This window comes from Plecotus auritus (genome assembly GCF_963455305.1).
Source record: "Plecotus auritus genome assembly, chromosome: 15".
In the NCBI taxonomy this organism is placed as follows: domain Eukaryota; kingdom Metazoa; phylum Chordata; class Mammalia; order Chiroptera; family Vespertilionidae; genus Plecotus; species Plecotus auritus.
This window is the reverse complement of record NC_137781.1, coordinates 7,348,757-7,367,640: the sequence shown is the minus strand read 5'-3', so window position 1 is coordinate 7,367,640 and position 18,884 is coordinate 7,348,757. Positions and strand designations below refer to the sequence as shown.

The 18,884-nt window shown below is 51.7% G+C and overlaps 1 protein-coding gene across 1 annotated transcript in view; it reads right to left on the bottom strand.

The window, feature by feature from the left end:
* The window catches only part of ST8SIA2 (ST8 alpha-N-acetyl-neuraminide alpha-2,8-sialyltransferase 2), a 42,293-nt gene that overhangs the window by 17,506 nt on the left and 5,903 nt on the right, over window positions 1-18,884 (bottom strand). Inside the window, exon 2 of the mRNA XM_080651569.1 lies at window positions 1,553-1,615. Within this exon, the coding sequence (XP_080507695.1) occupies window positions 1,553-1,615 (63 nt within the window). The remainder of the gene's footprint in view (window positions 1-1,552; window positions 1,616-18,884) is intronic.

Here is an 18,884-nt window from a genome sequence, read left to right as displayed (position 1 = left end):
TGACTCCCAACCATAACATTATTTTTGTTGCTGCTTCATAACTGTAATTTTGCTACTGTTATGAATCGTAATGTAAATATCTGTGTCACGACCCACAGGTTGAGAACCACTAGCAGGGTCGCTTAAGACCATTGGAAAACACAGATATTTACATGACGACTCATAACAGTAGCAAAATCACAGTTATGAAGTAGCACCGAAAATAATTTTGTGGTTGGGGGTCACCACCACATGAGGAACCGTATTAAAGGGCCGCGGCATTAGGAAGGCTGAGAACCACTGCTCTAAATGAATGGGGACACTGAGGCTCAGAGGCGTGAAATCACATGTCCAGGGTCCCAGCTAACAAGCCCGGGGTTGCATCTAGGTCTGCCTGGCCCCCAAGAAGCCCCACCCCCACCCCACGTGTCCACAGAGCATGGGGGGTGGGGGCGGGTCCTGCTCCAGGGGCAGGACCTTCTTTCTGAAAAAGGGGGCCTGTTTCCCCAGCGGGAGGGAGACACATAGTGTATCCACATTTCACCAGGCACAGCATAAGCTTCATCTGGAGCTCCCAGGTGGTGAAGAGGTCCTTACGAAGAGGTCTAGCAGCAATGATGTCAGGGACACAGAGGACCGTGGCCTGAGTCAATCCTCTAGGCTCAGGAATACATACTCAACAGGTGTCATATGGTCAGGAGACCTAAAAAAAACTATGGAAGGACAAATAACAGACCCAACTCTGAATAACTGGACCGCTCCTTCCCGGACTGACCAACATAGAACACTCAGAAAGTAAACCAAGGCCTTCATGTTGAGCGCTGGCCTTCATGGATGTCAAACAGCTTGGCATTCCCTTTCTCTTTGCATTGCCCCGTTAGCTTGGGCTTAGGAGGCTCCGGGTCAGCGCTGCGATGCAGCCATCACTGACGGAAAACGGGGACTCAGTGGCAGGGCCCAGCCATAGCCAGAGGCAAGCCTGGATCTGTTGGCTTGCAACGCGTTTACTCGCCGCCCTGCACCAAGCTGTCCCCTGGCCAAGGACTGTCATGGGAGGAAACACCCTCAGAATATAGAATGTGCATTCAGTTATCAAGGCTAGCATTACTCAGCTGATTCCCTGATATTTGTAAGGGGCCTCAGCAAAGTTATTGAATGCTTTACTTTCCATCCTATTGTCCTCGACGCGAGATCTACAGTGAAACTGGGTGAACGTCCTGATTCCCTTCAGAGTCTCCATTGCTCAGCAAAAAATGCAAGTTATGAATAAGCTCTTTGGCGGCCCACGTGCTTCCAAGTGGGTGGACTCTTGTCCAGAAAGTGACTCTTAGCATCTGAGCGTCCCATCTCTGCAACCTCTAGACCTTGGGCCATTTCATGGCCATTTTATGGACAGTTCTCCCCGTCCACCCCACCCCTTCCCCGCACAAAGTGATTAGGAAAATGCAAAGCCAAAGTGAAAGAAAACAGATCTATTTGCCAAGTAGGAAGGGCACCATCCAGCCAAGAGGAGAAGCAGATTAATAGCTGCCTTACAGCAAAAACAAATGAACACAAAATCTAATTTACAAACCTATTAGATTTGCTATGTAAGCTGTTCACAGCCGATCTGATTGCACCTCTGCCTCCAGAATTCCTGCAAGACAAAGGAAATGCATTATTTATAAACACAGCTCTTCTTTGCAAAGCCCTCTCAGTCCTCGGGAGATCCCGCAGCCAGCCTGGGAGACCTGCCGAGGGTGGATGAGACCTCCCTCTGGTCTCTCCAAGATGGGCAACATCCCGACCCGCCCACAAACCCAAACATCTCTCAGGGACGTGGGCCTCCCAGCTCCTCCTCTGCCTGCCACTTGAACATGGTTTCATCCACACCACGGTTTCCCCTTGGGACTTCCACTTGGGTCCTGAGAAAAAGTCCTTTGGGATTCATTTCCCCTGCGCCACCCCACAGGACACCGCTCCTTAGCATGTCTCCGCATCTGCTCCCCGAGTCTCTGGCTTTCCCTCCCACATGTTAAGATGTTATGCATCACATTCTCTCCACACTCGAGAGACACCAGAAGTTCAACAGAGGCAGCAAGATGGCTCAATGGTGCCTCCAACTGAATGTGGTCGCGGTTTGTTTTCCGGTGACGAGAGAAATAATACTAAGTGGCGTCCCTTTATGGGGAGCAGGAGGTGGGTGACTGACGGGGTCCTTTGCACGTTCCTCTGGGGGATACGTTTTTGGAGTAAAAACATCCTGAGGCCCCTTCCAGCCTAACCATCCATTCAGTTCTGTTGGATTCCATTCTGGACCTGGCCTCCCAGGCCATGAAGTCTCGCGCTGCTTTGCTATCACATGGGCCAAGGGATGGGAGAATCCATCTTACCCTGCTCCCGTGCCCACTTTGTGCCCTGTGCACTGGTTTTAAAAAGTTGTATGTGAGGCTCTTTACTTTATGTTAAACCATTTTTTTTTCTTGCTGATTAGAGAATGTGTGGTTTGAAGACATATTTCTTCGTACTTTTCTCGTTGTTACTATTTTTTTTTTAAAGTTCAATCTATCCCACAAATGAGTGAGATCATGTGGTATTTATCTTTCTCTGACTGGCTTATCTCACTGGCATGATCTCACTCATTTATGGAATATAATGAATAACATAAACTGATGAACAGGGACAGATCCAGAGACAGAGAAGCATCGATCAGACTGCCAAACCTCAGAGGGAAGATAGGGGAGGGTGGGGGAAAGGAGGAGAGATCAACCAAAGGACTTGTATGCATGAATATAAGCCTAACCAATGGACACAGACACCAGGGCGGTGAGGGCATGATTGGGCGGGGGGCGGATTTTGAGGGGTTAATGGAGGGATGAGGACACATATGTAATACTTTAATCAATAAAGAAATTTAAAAAAGAATGATGATAATAAATGAAGGGGAAATAAAAATCTAGATAATTTAATAATGAAACGATCGCTCAGCAATGGATAATGTTTACATAGCTATGATAAAGCACAGAAATCCTAGATATTTTGCTCAGGTTATATTACAATATGACTACACGGAGGTGGTGGGTCTAGGGGAAGAGGTGCATGTGCATAATGGGTAATATCTAGAACTGAAAAATCAAGAAATGGCAAAAACATGGTACTAAACACATGAAGGGAAATAGTAAAATGAATGAATCAATCAATCAATCAATGGAAAAATGATTTGCCTTTGCTAAGTTGGTGAAGGGCAGGGAACTACTGCTTTTCCTGAGACTAATTTATGACATTTTATTTTGAAAACTACTACATGTATGTCTTAGATAAACATAAAACTAATTAATAGAAGTAGAGATACATAGATAAAAGCAATCGCATTTATGTTAAGCTCAAATCTGATTTCTTGGGGGGATGGGAAAACAAAAATAAATCAAGTTCCATCTAGCCTTTCAGTCAAGGTGTTGGTGCACTCCAAAGGAACAATCGAAGTCTCTGGGAAAGCTGCGTATTTTAAGGAATGATGGACTTAATGAGAACACTGGGGGAGGTTGATGCTTATCTCCACAGTGGTCTTAAGTCTGGATTTTTCTATCGGCTTTCTTTAGGCTTCACATACTTGTAGATATCGTGTGTGTGTGTGTGTGTGTGTGTGTGTGTGTGTGTGTAAACACATATACTGTCTTTTCCTGATAGACTTACATGTCTTTTTAAACTATTTGGCAACAGGCAATGTTCTCCCAGTTCACAGCCAGATGACCAGACAACAGAAAGGATGCTGTGACTCATGAGTGTCTCAGATTTGTCACTTCCAGTCTAGTCCTTAATTACCCAGAGTATCATTGGTTCTTCACACTTTAAGTCAATTCTTAGTATTTTTTTTTTTTTGTCTCCCCTGGCTCGCCTGGGGACAGTGGAGCTCTTGACTTCTAACTTGGGGTCTGGGACTATCTGGCCAGTTCTGGCTCCTTAACCATAGCCCACTCGGGTCAGACCCGGGGCTGCCTGGGCCAGAGGAGACTCCGTGTGACCGTGAACATCAGAGCAGCTTCAGCTTTAGAGGCAGCGCAAGTGTTCCTTCTAGCATGGTGCTCGCCCCAAAGTTAGACTTAGTCCCAGCGCCACCCCTGCCTGTCGCCCATGTGTTCATCTTCTCCAGCTCCACCCACTCAACTAACTTCTTGCTCATCAGGTCAGGCCTAGTATCTCTATCCCTGTGCGCAGCAGTCTCCGAGACACCTTTTCCTCTAGAGCAAGTCTTATCATTGCACCAAAGCTCTTGAACTTCATAGACATGGAAACAATGCTAGGCATAGAGCTCTGAAGAGACCAGTGTAGGTTGCAGCCTTGACAGTGGTGTTTCCATGACAACCGGGCTTCCATGGATGCTTCCATAGGTGCCAGCGGGGAGGGTGAAGTCAGCAAGCTCATGGTCATCTCTCTTCTGCCACTGCGCACCCCTTATTGACTGCTCGGCTCCTTGCTCTGCTATCCTCTCTTTCCTCCTGTGAAATATTAGCTTGATGGGATTTAGCCATTTGCTTTGATCTCAGCAACCTTGTGCTTATCAGTCAGCTTCCGTCATGGTACAAAGAGGTGCCGGTTCACTCTGGGTTCTCCCCTCTGCTCAACTTCAGAAAACAGCCGTGAGAACTGAGGGCTTTGGTCATGTTCCAGCCGATTGCGCCTGTCTTTCTATAAAAGCACTTATAGGCAACTGCACATCAAATGCCAAACATTCCCCGCCATACTTATTCCTGATCCTTTCTCACCATGAAGCTGTCACCTGTAACCAGGGGGACCCAATCCTCCTATATAATAAAAGGCTAATATGCTAATTGGCCAAATGGTGGAACAACTGGTTGCTATGATGCACACTGACCACCAGGGGGCAGACACTCAATGCAGGAGGGAGCGCCGCTCAGACAGAAGCTGAGCTCATGGCTGGTGAGCGCAACAGCAGTGGCGGGAGCCTCTTCGGCCTCCATGGCAGCGCTACGGATGTCCAGCTGCCGGCTTAGGCCCGCCCCTTGGGGAGCAGGCCTAAGCCATCAGTCAGACATCCCCAGAGGGCTCCTGGACTGTGAGAGGGCACAGGCCAGGCTGAGGGACCCCCTTCCCCCAGTGCATGAATTTCATGCACCAGGCCTCTAGTAATTCATAATCCAAACCAGAACACCTTCGGAGTAAACAGAGGCACCCGGGTCTGACCACAGGGTGGCCCTGGACAGCCCTCCTCCTCTGGAGGGAATGCTAAGTTGAGGCGTGATGAATGACTCCAAGGGATGGGTTCAAGTCCTCAGGGCATCTTTAATATTCCTCTGGCTCAGAAAAGCCATTATTTAAAATCATCTCCTCTCAACACTTTATGGTTCCATTTGTAATGACATCAAGTCCCTCTCTGAGTCTTCCTGTTCCCCTGGCGAAGGTTGCCCCCATTGGAAAACCGCCATTTTTCTCTCTCTCCACGCCCAGCAAGATTCAGATTTCGGTCTGAGTGTAGCCAGGTCTCCTGCGCCTGCAGAAAGCGGGGCCCTGCACCCTGCCCTTCACCTGCTGCAGCGCGGAAGGACTGAATATACAGTCAAGGAGGCACCTGAGAATTAAGCGGGGGCAAAGGTCACTCAACAAGTAGCTGTGAGACAGTTCGTGAGCTAATTGGAAAACTGTCCATGTGAGATCCTGTAAGGGAAAAATGCGATCCAGCCATTAAAAGCTGTGCTTGGGAGCGGTTTTATATGGAAATGCATTGAATTCTCCTGTGTTCGTTCGTTCGTCTGCGCTGCTAGAACAAAAAGCCATAGGCTGGGTGGCTCATCAGCACCAAAGACTTTCTGCTCACAGTTCCGGGAGCTGGGAGCCTGAGTCGGAGAACCAGCATGTTAGCGGTGGGTCCTCTCCCAGGCCGCAGACGTCCCCTAGTTCCCTCACTTGGCAGCAGGAAGAGGGAGCTCCAGGGGGTCTAATCCAGTGGTCGGCAAACTGCGGCTCGCGAGCCACATGCGGCTCGCGAGCCACAGTTCGCCGCTCTGTTGACTAATGAGTTTGCCGACCACTGGGATAGGGGCTTAATCACAAGGAACAACAACAGCCTGTAATTATTGGAATCGAGAGTCTAGTCCAGGGGTGGGCAAACTTTTTGACTCGAGGGCCACAATGGGTTCTTAAACTGGACCGGAGGGCCGGAACAAAAGCATGGATGGAGTGTTTGTGTGAACTAATATAAATTCAAAGTAAAGGAGCAGAGGGGAGAGCAAGAGAACCGGATAGAACAGCCGGATCCGGCCCGCGGGCAGTAGTTTGCCCAAGGCTGGTCTAGTCAGTGGTCGGCAAACTCATTAGTCAACAGAGCGGCAAACCGCGGCTCGCGAGCCACATGTGGCTCTCGAGCCGCAGTTTGCCAACCACTGGTCTAATCCCATCACAAGGGCTTCACCCTCGTGGCCTACTTGCCTCCCTGAGGCCCCCGCCTCCTACCGCCACCACATTGGGGGGTAGGTTTCTAACATGACCTTAGAGGGACATAAGCATTCAAACCATAGCACCTCCACTGGCCAGTTACTTAGTATCCACCTTTTTTTTTTTATTTTTTATTTTTTTTTTATTTCAGAGAGGAAGATGAGAGGGAGAGAGAGAAACATGAATGATGAGAGAGAATCATTGATTGGCTGCCTCCTGCACGCCCCCTACTTGGGATCAAGCCCGCAACCCGGGCATGTGCTTGACTGGGAATTGAACCCTGACCTCCTGGTTCATAGATTGATGCTCAACCACTGAGCCACCCCGGCTGGGCGAGTATCCATTTTTTAACCTTGGGTGTCATTTTACCTTTTATTGTATTAGATGTATACTAGTGCAAAGCCTTAGCCCCGGGCTTGGCAGCCTTGCCAACTTCTCACTTTGTTCACGCGGCACGTGAATAAACCCACGGTCTGTAAAGAGGAGCAGAATGCCCGTCCACCACGCTTCGCTCTTGAACCCGCCTCGCCAGGACTTGAAAGGCCTCTGCCTTCAGCCAGCCTCTCTCCCCTTCCTTTTGTTCGTTTCTTGAGGGACCGCGTTCAGACGCAGCGTCCCCATTAATGTCAGCTGCCACCTTTTCCTGAGAAAACCCCCGGAGGGGACCCAGGAAGGGGAGGCCTTTGAAGTTGCTTCTCTTCTGTGCCTTTGAAGTGTCCCCCTCCCCACTCTGCCCGGTCCTGGATAAGTGTCCACTGCCCCTGCCCAGCGGTGGGACGAGGACAGCTGGGGCCACCAGGGCGGGGCCTGGGGTCCTGGCTCCTGACCAGGATGTGGCTGTGCCGCCCTAGACTTTACTCCCCAGGTTTTGATGTCCATCCCTGGAAAGCAGGGTCCTGTTGTGGGGACACACGTGATTGTCAGTGTGGAGTCGTTAGTGAAGGCGATGGCTACTGCCCTCCCTCCGGAGCAGAACAAGCCACTGCTGCCTGTCCTGTGGACTCTTCCAAGCCCCCCCTCCTCCCCCCCGAATAGTTGTCCTCAGGGAAGTGGCATTTCAACGGGGCTGCCCACGAGGGAGCAACAAGGAGCAGTGGGTGGAAGAAAACAGAATGTGTTAACAGATAGAACCGTGATTCCAGCCGCTCCACGGATTCGTTTATTAAGCACCTACTATGTGCCAGGCCCTGAGCTGGGCTCTGGGGCGGGGGGGACAAAGCAGGGATGGAGACAGATAGTCTCCCCTGTGAAGCTGCTTAAAAACTGAATTTGGAGGCAGGAAACCCTCACAAGAAAGACAAACATCCCAACAAAGGGACTGAATCACGAGCACCCACCCAGGCCTTGGCGCTGAGGAAACAGGAGTGGGAGCAGAAAGTCACAGGTTCCACCCTGATCCTGCCGCTTTCAGAGAATGTCTTTCTGGTCCCCGGCCCTTTCTGGGGACACTTTCCTTGGGGCCCCTACAGTACGAATCGTCAGCATCGTTAGCACAGTATTGCCATTTTTTGTTCTTATTACACAGCGAGGCTCACACCGAGGACAGGGACTGCCACCGGGCTGATATACTGGACACCCCAGGTGTTTGCTGGAGAGAAGGAACCTTTCTGATAACCCAAGGATGAAGGCCTCCCAAGTCCCCCAGCTTAGCCGTGTTTGATGACAGCTTTCCTATATTTGATTGCACCCGTGTGCTTTTCTAAAACCTGGTCTACCGAGCGTAATTTACCCGGAACATAATTTACCCGGAACACCAATCCCGCTGTAACGCCACCATTCTCCTGGTGGTGCCAAGAGGCGGAATCGCAGTGCCCTGGAGTCTGTCTTGCGAGTGTGAACGCCTCTATTGCAGGGCCTGGCCTGGAGCAGACGCTCAGTGGGTGAGCTTGCCTTCCTCCTCGGTTAGTAGCGCGTCCCCCCCCCCCCCCCCGCCTTTTCAATGTAGAGCAGGTGGTGGATGAAAATAGATCAGCATCTGTTTACTGCCCGGCTTTAAAATTTCAGAGCAAGGAAGTTAGAGGCAAAGCAAAAGGATTCGCTATTTCCAGCGAGTCTGCACTCGCCTTTCAGCAGGGAAACGCATGGAGGGCGGTGCCCAGTTGTGATGCCTTAGAGAGACCTGCCCGTTCAGCTAGCCCTCGTTTCAGAGATGGGGGCCCCTGAGGCCCAGAGAGCTAGAGCTTGTCCTTAAGGTCACACAGAAAGCCCCGATCCCCGACTCTAGACTCGTTTCCCATCATCACACGAGAACTCTCCCCGAACAGCCCGCAAGCTCCTCGGGCACCTTCTCTGGGCTGCGGTCATCTTTGCGTGTCCCTAGCATCTAGCACAGAGCTTGTAAACCCCTGTGCACGGCGAGGCAGGTGCATTTCACGCAACCAGCTTTGTGATGACCGCAGGCGCCCACGGACCAGTCCCAGAGGCCAGGCTTTTTCTCCAGGGGCACCGTGAGGGCCTGGTGCGGCGGCACCTCCTCGGAAACAGACCTGCTTTCCCAGCGGGTGCTGGCTACGCTGAAACGCTGCCCGTGAAGAACAGACATTGAGCACTTGGCAGGTGCCATGCGCTGGGTATACGGCGATAAACAGGGCACGAGAGGGTCCTTCCCTTATGGAAAACCATCTTGTATAAGATGAGAAAATACTAGAACAAGAGGCAATACACCAGCACTGAGTCCTCAGTGGCTAACCTCCACCTGTTTCCAAGACAGAAAATAAAAACAGCACTACACAATGGGGCTCTGATGAAGACCCCAAATCCCAAAGTCAGTGCATTTTACTTCATTTTATCTCAATTGATCTCAACTCCCCAATGTTCCAGCTTCAAAAGGTAAGATTAGGTACATTAAGCCAGCGAGACCAGCATTGATTTTAAAACCCTCCGTGATGCTATGGGAGCGGGGAGCTTGCGGACCCTGATGAATCTCCTTGTTATCAGCTTGATTGCGGCCGGCCAGCAGCCAGCTTGGCTGATTTCCCAATTCTGGCCACATCCCTCCAGTCCTCTGGCTTCTGTGTACCAGGCCATGGAGCCTGTGTAGAACCATGAATCACCTGCTAACAATACATACTTTATCTGTGGACTGGGCTTTCTTTATTTTTTAAAAAATATATATATATATTTTTTTATTTCAGAGAGGAAGGGAGAGGGAGAAAGAGACAGAAGCATCAATGATGAGAGAGAATCATTGATTGGCTGCCTCCTGCATACCCCCCACTGGGGATCAAGCCCGGAACCTGGGCATGTGCCCTGACCGGGAATCAAACTGTGACCTCCTGGTTCATAGGTCGACATTCAACTACTGAACCATGCCGGCCAGGCAGTCTGGTCTTTCTCTATGGAATGAGGCAAAAGAAAAAAACGGCGTCATCTATAAATAAGAGAGAACTCAATGGATTTCAAACCTGGCAGTTACACGGGAGTTTGCATAACCCACAACAACTTCTCTCCATGGACCATGGGGAGAAATAGTTGACCCCTGAGCAGCCCCGGTTGGAACTGTGCGGGTCCACTTATATGCGGATTTCTTTTCAGTACTGTAAATATGTTTTCTCTTCCTATTATTATTTTAATGGCATTTTCTTTCCTCTCGCTTACGTCATTGCAGGAATATAGTGCATAATACGTAGAACATACATATAACAGTTGATTGTGTTCATCCGTGTTTATGTCAACAGTAGGCTATTAGTAGTTAGGTTTTGGGGAGTCAAAAGTTATACGTGGTTTTTTCGACTGCACAGGGGGTCATGCCCTTCCGCCCTGAGCCGTCCAGGGGTCAAAACTATATGAACAATTGCAGATTGTACATGGCAGGGGCCTCTCTGAGCCTCCAGGAATTACGTCCCTAGTTCCTGCCCTCCCTCCCTTCCTTCCTTTGTTCTCCAAGCCAGCACTTCCTCTCTCTGCTGGGAGCTGGAGGCACAGCGCAGCCCAGATCCTGAAATGGTCCAGCCCTCTGAGGGGTACAGTTTAGCAGGGCAGACAGATGCCATGCAAGAACTAGGAAGTGTGAGGAATGGTGCAAGAGAAGTAGAGAATGCCGGGGGGCTACTGGATGGGGGCTAACCTCATGGTGTTGCTGGGTAGGGAGCCTTGGAGCCGAAATCATCCTTGTCTTGTTTAAAAAATATTTTTTTACTGATTTCAGAGAGGGAGGGAGAGGGAGAGAGAAATATCAATGATGAGAGAGAATCACTGATCAACTGCCTCCTGCACACCCCACACTGGGGTTTGAGCCCACAACCCCGGCATGTGCCCTGACTGGGAATCAAACTGTGACCTCCTGGTTCATAGATGGACGCTCAACCACTGAGCCACGCCGGCCGAGCCATCCTTGTCTTTTAAGTCATCCACAAGATTGTTTGATTAGAGCAGGGGTCCTCAAACTACGGCCTGCGGGCCACATGCGGCCCGCTGAGGACATTTATCCGGCCCACCGGGTGCCGCTGCCTGTCCCGCTTAGCAGCCGACGCGTCCCGGGCCCGCAGTGCGCATAGGAATTTGTTCATAGTTTTTTTTTTAAACTATAGTCCGGCCCTCCAACGGTCTGAGGGACAGTGAACTGGCCCCCTATTTAAAAAGTTTGAGGACCCCTGGATTAGAGGATGCTGTGTTTGTGTGCTGGGCAGTTTCCCAGATACAGTGGGAAATTATATCTGGTACTTTTTCTGGAAAAGATTAGCTCACTCTGTGGAAGTTTTGCAAGGAGTTGTCACAGCTTCGCTCTCTCGGGCAGGTGATGCCGTGTGGAAGAAGGAAGGCCGTCCCATCGGCACTGAGTAGACCTCAGTCATTTTCCCGGTCTGCCTTCACGTTTGCATAATTTTACTTTATTGACTTAATACTTGGCTTTAAATCGACTCACTTAAAAACATAAATGAATTTATCATAAAGGAATCTTGATATCACTATCCTAAGTAGAATACCACTATCCCTTGCCCTAAATAGAAAATAATGGCAAAAATAAATACAATTACATTCTTGGCTTCCATCCCGCCCGGAGGCTGTCTTTACCCAAAGGGGCAGATGGGTTCTAAGAGGCCCCCCTACACTCACCTTCCATCACCCCTGGAGGCCTCCCCTCTCAATTCCTCCATTTTTCATAACTGGGAGTGGAGTTTGGAGTTAGACCGGAGGCTGGGCAGGCCACTCAGACCACTCAGGAACCCCCAGAACTCTAGGGAACTGTTACTGTGTGTGCCATCTGTGAAGGGGGGCCTTTGGCTGTGGAAGTGGTCACGTCTTGTCCAAGCTCACGAGGGGCTCAAGGCCAAGGCCAAGGAGTGCTGTGCTGACCAGCTTCTCTGGAGATTTCTCTCCGTGTTTCAGCCCTGAGTCAAGGTTGTTTCTCACCCAGGCACACTGCAGCCTCCTTAAACATCTTCCATAATCAGTTCAGCCTTCGATAGGATTCCTTCTTGCTGTACCTCACGCCTGGGCCTCATGGGGAGAGGGACAAAGAGAGAGAAGCATCTCCGTGCTCAGGGCTAAATCCCGGCACCTGGGAAACAGTGGGCAAACTACGGCCCGCGGGCCAGATCCGGCTGTTCTATCCGGTTCTCTTGCTCTCCCCTCCGCTCCTTTACTTTGAATTTCTATTAGTTCACACAAACACTCCATCCATGCTTTTGTTCCGGCCCTCCGGTCCAGTTTAAGAACCCATTGTGGCCCTCGAGTCAAAAAGTTTGCCCACCCCTGGGCTAGACCTTGATAAACCCAGCTCTTCCTTCTCTATTTATTAAGCATGTAATTTACTGTCTCAATTTACTTGTCCATACAGTGGGCTTTGCAGGGGCTTTATAATAAAGGTGTGAAATGATATTTGAAAAACTCTGGTGCACACATAGGCATTCAGTATGTGGCTGTAATAATTGTCACTGCTTTTTCTGACATCCATTCGAGGGTCACTGTAGACACGTGGTCGGCAAACTGCAGCTCGCGAGCCATATGTGGCTCTTTGGCCCCTTGAGTGTGGCTCTTCCACAAAATACCACGGCCTGGGCGAGTCTATTTTGAAGAAGTGGTGTTAGAAGAAGTTTAAGTTTAAAAAATTTGGCTCTCCAAAGAAATTTCAATCGTTGTACCGTTGATATTTGGCTCTGTTGACTAATGAGTTTGTTGACCACTGCTGTAGACCAACGCTGTGATGGGCACCAGAGATCCTCAGACAAGTTTGCCCTGGTTTGAGCGGCCACGGTCACTGCCTTGGGCCGGGGCTCTGTACAAAGCTGGGAAGTCAGTTACGCCCACCAGTATTGGGAGGGTGCATACAAATTACCTAGGGTCTTATTGTGATGCAGAGTCCGTTCCATTAGGTCTGGGTCTGGGTGAGGCCTAAGATTTTGCATTTCTACCAAAACTTCAGATGATGTCCATATTGCTGGTCCAAGTGACAAGGGCTTGAGCCCAGTGGTCCTCCCAGTGTGGTCCTCACTTTGAGTGACAGGCTCCGTCCCAGTGGTCCTCCCAGTGTGGCCCACACTTTGAGTGACAGGCCCCATCCCAGTGGTCCTCCCAGTGTGGTCCTCATTTTGAGTGACAGGCTCCAGCCCAGTGGTCCTCCCAGTGTGGTCCTCACTTTGAGTGACAGGCTCCGTCCCAGTGGTCCTCCCAGTGTGGCCCTCACTTTGAGTGACAGGCCCCATCCCAGTGGTCCTCCCAGTGTGGTCCTCACTTTGAGTGACAGGCTCCAGCCCAGGGGTCCTCCCAGTGTGGTCCTCACTTTGAGTGACAGGCTTCAGCCCAGTGGTCCTCCCAGTGTGGTCCTCACTTTGAGTGACAGGCTCCAGCCCAGTGGTCCTCCCAGTGTGGTCCTCACTTTGAGTGACAGGCTTCAGCCCAGTGGTCCTCCCAGTGTGGTCCTCACTTTGAGTGACAGGCCCCATCCCAGTTTTCCTCCCAGTGTGGTCCTCACTTTGAGTGACAGGCCCCATCCCAGTGGTCCTCCCAGTGTGGTCCTCACTTTGAGTGACAGGCTCCGTCCCAGTGGTCCTCCCAGTGTGGCCCTCACTTTGAGTGACAGGCCCCATCCCAGTGGTCCTCCCAGTGTGGTCCTCACTTTGAGTGACAGGCTCCAGCCCAGGGGTCCTCCCAGTGTGGTCCTCACTTTGAGTGACAGGCTTCAGCCCAGTGGTCCTCCCAGTGTGGTCCTCACTTTGAGTGACAGGCCCCATCCCAGTGGTCCTTCAGTGTGGTCCTCACTTTGAGTGACAGGCCCCATCCCAGGGGTCCTCCCAGTGTGGTCCTCACTTTGAGTGACAGGCCCCATCCCAGTGGTCCTCCCAGTGTGGTCCTCACTTTGAGTGACAGGCCCCATCCCAGTGGTCCTTCAGTGTGGTCCTCACTTTGAGTGACAGGCCCCATCCCAGTGGTCCTCCCAGTGTGGCCCTCACTTTGAGTGACAGGCCCCATCCCAGTGGTCCTCCCAGTGTGGTCCTCACTTTGAGTGACAGGCCCCATCCCAGTGGTCCTTCAGTGTGGCCCTCACTTTGAGTGACAGGCCCCATCCCAGTGGTCCTCCCAGTGTGGCCCTCACTTTGAGTGACAGGCCCCATCCCAGTGGTCCTCCCAGTGTGGTCCTCAGAAGAACCAGAGGTACCAGCATCACCTGGAACAGGTGATGCAAAAGCTCAGGCCCCACCCAGACCTGCTCCGTCAGAAACTCTGGAGTGGGGCCAGCTCGGCGTCTGCCTTCTACCTCAGACAGTCCTGAACCACAGCTCTGCGCATCTGCCCCTGGAACCCACAGCACATGCTGCACCCAGCTTGCTTATGGGAACTGAGCGGAATGCGCCTAAAAGAGAAGGGACAGCTGTATCTGAGCGCCTTCCCGCCGAGCAGGAGCCACATCTCAGGAAGAGTATTTTGGGAGCCCCTTCTCTCTTCGGATTCACCCTTGAACCACACCCTAAAGGAGGCAGGTGGTGAGGAAAGGGGCAGCGAGGACCCTGGATCTGGGAGGGAGGGGTGCCCTGGGCTGTCGGTGCCCTTGGCCTCCAGCCTCCCTGCCCCACCATCCGGGTCTTCCCTCCATGTGGTTTCGGCTCTCAGGAGACCGATGGGTCCCTCCACTGAGTGGGGACAGGCAGGCAGGCCAACAGCATTTACAGCGGACCAACAACAAAGTACGCATGTGCACTCCCCAGTTCCAACTTCCAGGTGTCGGCTGCTCGGGCCGCTTCCAGAAAGTGCGTTCAAGTAGACGCATTGCAAAAAATGTGATTATTTCTCTAATTCCAGGTTTGTGTGCTTCCCTCTTTTTCTCCCTCCACTCCGCTCCCCACCCTGCCTCTGGGTATTACACAATTTTTTGAATTAAATAATACATTGATGTTGTGTTGTTGAAACCAAAATTCCACTCTTAAATCAACGTGTCTTGGGCACCTGCCAGGTGCTCTTCATGCTGCTTCGGGGACAGTTCAGGCATTATCCAGAGTCCACGGGCAGTAACGCCCGAACTTCTGGAAGCAGAGGGGCGGTGGGAGGAGCCTGCGGCTTACGGCTTACAGAAGAGCAGGCGAAAGTCGCCGCCCTATCCGTTCACCCACTCATTTTCTCTGGATAGCATATGCTTCCTCCCTTCATTATTTAAGCTCTGCTGACATTTACTGAGAAAGGTGTGAATTAATCCTGGCTGCCGCTCCTGCGAGCACAGCCAATATCCTTGTTCTTGAAATTGGAGATGGGGAAACCCAATAGCAAGCGCCCACATCTCAGTGGGCAGAGTCCAAGCGTGGCCCCCCCTTCTTCAACATCCGCTGAAATATCACTCCCGAGGGCGATTGTGACTGGGAGGCTCCTTTGACATGCCATGCGTCTTTTTTTTTTTTTTTTAATAATATATTTTTATTGATTTCAGAGAGGAAAGGAGAGGGAGAGAGAGAGAAACATCAATGATGAGAGAGAGTCTCTGATCAGCTGCCTCCTCCTGCACACCTCGCTTTGGGGACTGAGCCCGCAATCCGGGCTTGTGCCCTGACCGGGAATCGAACCATGACCACCTCCTGGTTCATAGGTTGACGCTCAACCACTGAGCCACACCAGCCAGGCCTGCCGTGAGTCTTTTCCATCATCTCCAATGCTTCCAGCTTCCCTTTACAGACTGTGTGGCACAGACAGTGAGACTGAGCGTGTAGGGGGCTGGGGAAGCAGCAGAAATAAGAGCAGGAAGCCCAGTGACTTCAGTGACAAAAGTAGCAAAGGGTCAGTAGTGTGAGCCATGGCTCAGGCCATCCCAGTAGACATCTGAGCTCCGTGTTTTCGAACTGCGTGACCTTAGCAAGTCCCGGAACCTCTCTGAGCCTCCGTTTCCTGTCTGCCAGTGGGCAAACAGGGTGGTTACGAGGGCTGGGCAGTGGCCCATGGAGCTCTCAGCAGAACTGCGGGCACAGCGTCAGCCCTGGGCCACGGGGCTCTCTGTGTCTGCGCAGTCTCCCTGCAGAAGTCTGTCCCCTCCTGGTCACGTCCTTCCTTTCTCACCAGGCTCCAGGCTCCACCGGACCTAAGGAAGCTGACTACACTAGTCCTTCTCTTTGCCACAAGAAAATTCCTCTCTCTCTCTCTCTCTCTCTCTTCCTCTCTCTCTAAGATAGTCAAACAAATGCAATGCTCCAGAGCCTCCGATTCTGATGAGACTCAGTGGGGCCAGGGAGCAGAGGGAAAGCGAGAAGAAGGCAGAGTCCGTGTGTGGTGAACACCATCCACAACTCGGTGATCCCGAGCAGACAACCCTACATTGTATCCATCTCTGGGGGCTGCCATATTCCATTACAGCCTGGGCTGTAGCACCGCCCCCTTCGGCCTCTCAGGTATTCTTCCAGGTTTCTCTGTCCCACAGACCTTCGTGTTGGCAGGCTCCGTCCTTTGGAAATCCGAGCATGCGTGTTTCCCCACTGGATGTCATTTGTGGAGAGCTCTTATCCTTTGGAGCCTGGGTTTAAACCCCAGCACTGCCACTTCCTTGCTGTGTGGCTGTGGCTGAGTTGCTTAACTGCTCTGGGCCTTAGCTTCCTCATCTGCGTAATGACGATGACAATAACTCAGACCCCAGGGGGGCCCCTGGGGAGGTGACAGGTGTGAATATAGCCAAAGGGCTTAGGCTATGGCCTGGCACACAGCAGAGAGGACAAAAATGACCGCTGTAATTCCTGCTGACACCAGCCTCCGTGGGGAAAAGATGCGTGAGGTACTCTTCAAGATTGACTCAGAGCCAGACTATTGGATCTCAGGGGTCAGTAATATTTCCAGAAAATTGGGGTCGGGGAGTCATAGGCTAACCAACCTCTTCCGCTAACAAGGCCATCACAAGATTTATCTGCCATCTCCCTCTTTCAGGAAAGAAAGAGCATCAATGCCTTCAAAGAAACAAGAACAGCATCTCAGAATATAGAGCAGTTCTCAGGAGAGGCCGGTTGGCAACTTGAAACTAACATAATTGCTGTTCGCTGCACTGTGCCTTTTTCTTTCTTCTTTTTCCTTTGCGATCGCCCCCCATATGCAGACCAGCATTTGGGAACCACTGACCTCAGGGTCATTCAGCCTCCAGCCGTTGACTGAGGCCGGGACATTGTAGCTCGGAGCCTCACAAAGGGACCAGGAAACAGAGCCGAGTGCGTTCAATAATAACAAGAAAAAGTGCTCGGGGAAACTCTGTGACGGCGAGAGCGTCATTCTCCCAGAGCAGTTCCAGAACTCAAACACACCCCCACCCGCCAGGCGGGAGCTGGGTTTCCAAGAGCAGTGAATCAAGACTCCTCGCCTAGCCATGGCGGGCGGAGCCGCTTCCCTCCGACCTCTAATAGACACGTCTTGTCGGGGCCACTGCTGTCTCCCCAACCGGAGCAGTCCCCCTTCGCCAGCCTGAAGCCTGAGACAGCTGACGCTGAGAAAACCCTGGGACAAACAGGTCCCGTCAGGACACCAGGCAGCTTCCTCGCCGAGTGATGAATTGCAGGCCACCGGGGAGCATTTAAAACCAGCCCAGCTGCCACCCAGGAGAGTGACTAATCCCAACACTTAAGGACAAGCCCCAGACCAGCAGTCACTCAGACGCAGGGGATGGGGCTCCCGGGCACTGATGGCACCTAGGCATCTCACCCGGGGCTTCTCTTGGGGAGATGGCTTGTCTCCTGACGCTCCCCCCACCCCCCCGGCCCGTGGCATTCAGGTCCCTGCCCCCCCCCCGCCAGGCATTTTCACTGATGTTTCCATCTGTCTGTCTGATTTACTTCTGCTGAGAGAGATGAGGTTCCTCAGTTGGTCTCGGGGCCACACAGCTGCCACAAGTCTTGACCGACCCACCCCCACCCCCTGGTGTGACCAGCGTTTGAAAATCAAAACGCAGCTTGCCAGTGCTATTTTAATAAAGAAAATCTTTGCAACGACACACACAGACCTGGCCTCCCGAGTCTTATGCCCTCAATATTTCAGACACACGACTCCCAGCCTCCCTTCTGGGGACCAGCCCTCGCAAGGAAACGATTGGCCCCAAATTCAGTCTGCTCTTAATGCCAGCATGGGGGCGGGTCAGGTGATAAAGACAGAGCGGGCACTTCGGCTCCAGGCAGGAGGGTGGTGGCCGGGGCTGTGCGGGCTAGAAAGGACTCTCGGAGAATGAAGAGCTAGGGTTCCACCTCGGCTTAGAACTGAGCCGGCAGTGGGAAAACGGGGTCCTCCTCTTTCACACACCAGAAGGGCCTTCCATTTCCACGGGCTGCTCCCCAATGTGCTGTCCATGATCAGTGCCCTTCCTGGGCTATGCTGCTTGGTCGGGGGCGGGGGGCGTGGGAGAGAGGGGGGGGCAGTGGGCGTTCTGAGCAAGTGCAGGGTGTTTAATTGTTATTAGAATAGCATCGCCTTGGGCTGAATGCTTATTTTTGCCGTGTCCTAGGCCCGAGTTCATTCAAATGGTATTTTATGGGCTTCATTTAATAAGCCATATACTTACCACCAGGGGCTGGGGATAAGGAAAATTAACCATAATTGTTGAGCCCATCTCCATAGGATACTGGCATGCTCAGGGTATACACTGGAGGGGCAGCTACCCCAGACATTCTGAGAGTGGGGGGGTCTGAGAATGCTTTGCAAGGAGGTTGTTTCAGAAAGAAGAACGCATGTGCCAAGGCCCCGAAGCTTGAAGCCACAGTGCATTCTGGGAACTGGGAACCATGTGGCATGGATAGCTGGAGCCCAGGAAGATGGAACAGGGAGGCAGGGGCTAGATTGTGTATTACCCGTGCTCAAAGCAAGGGGAGCCCTTATAAAATTCCATTGTCTCTCAGAAGTATTTATAATTCGCAATTTACAACATCCCCAATTTGTAAGACCTAAATAATTTAAAAACCCAGCAACCCTGCTCTGTAACAGGAGAGAGACCACGAGTGGTGAATTGAGGTCTAAGCTGAACCCCTATTTACAATTTAAATGTGATGCTAGAAACCATTGGCAACAAGGACTTGGAACAAGCGAGTTAAAAGCCA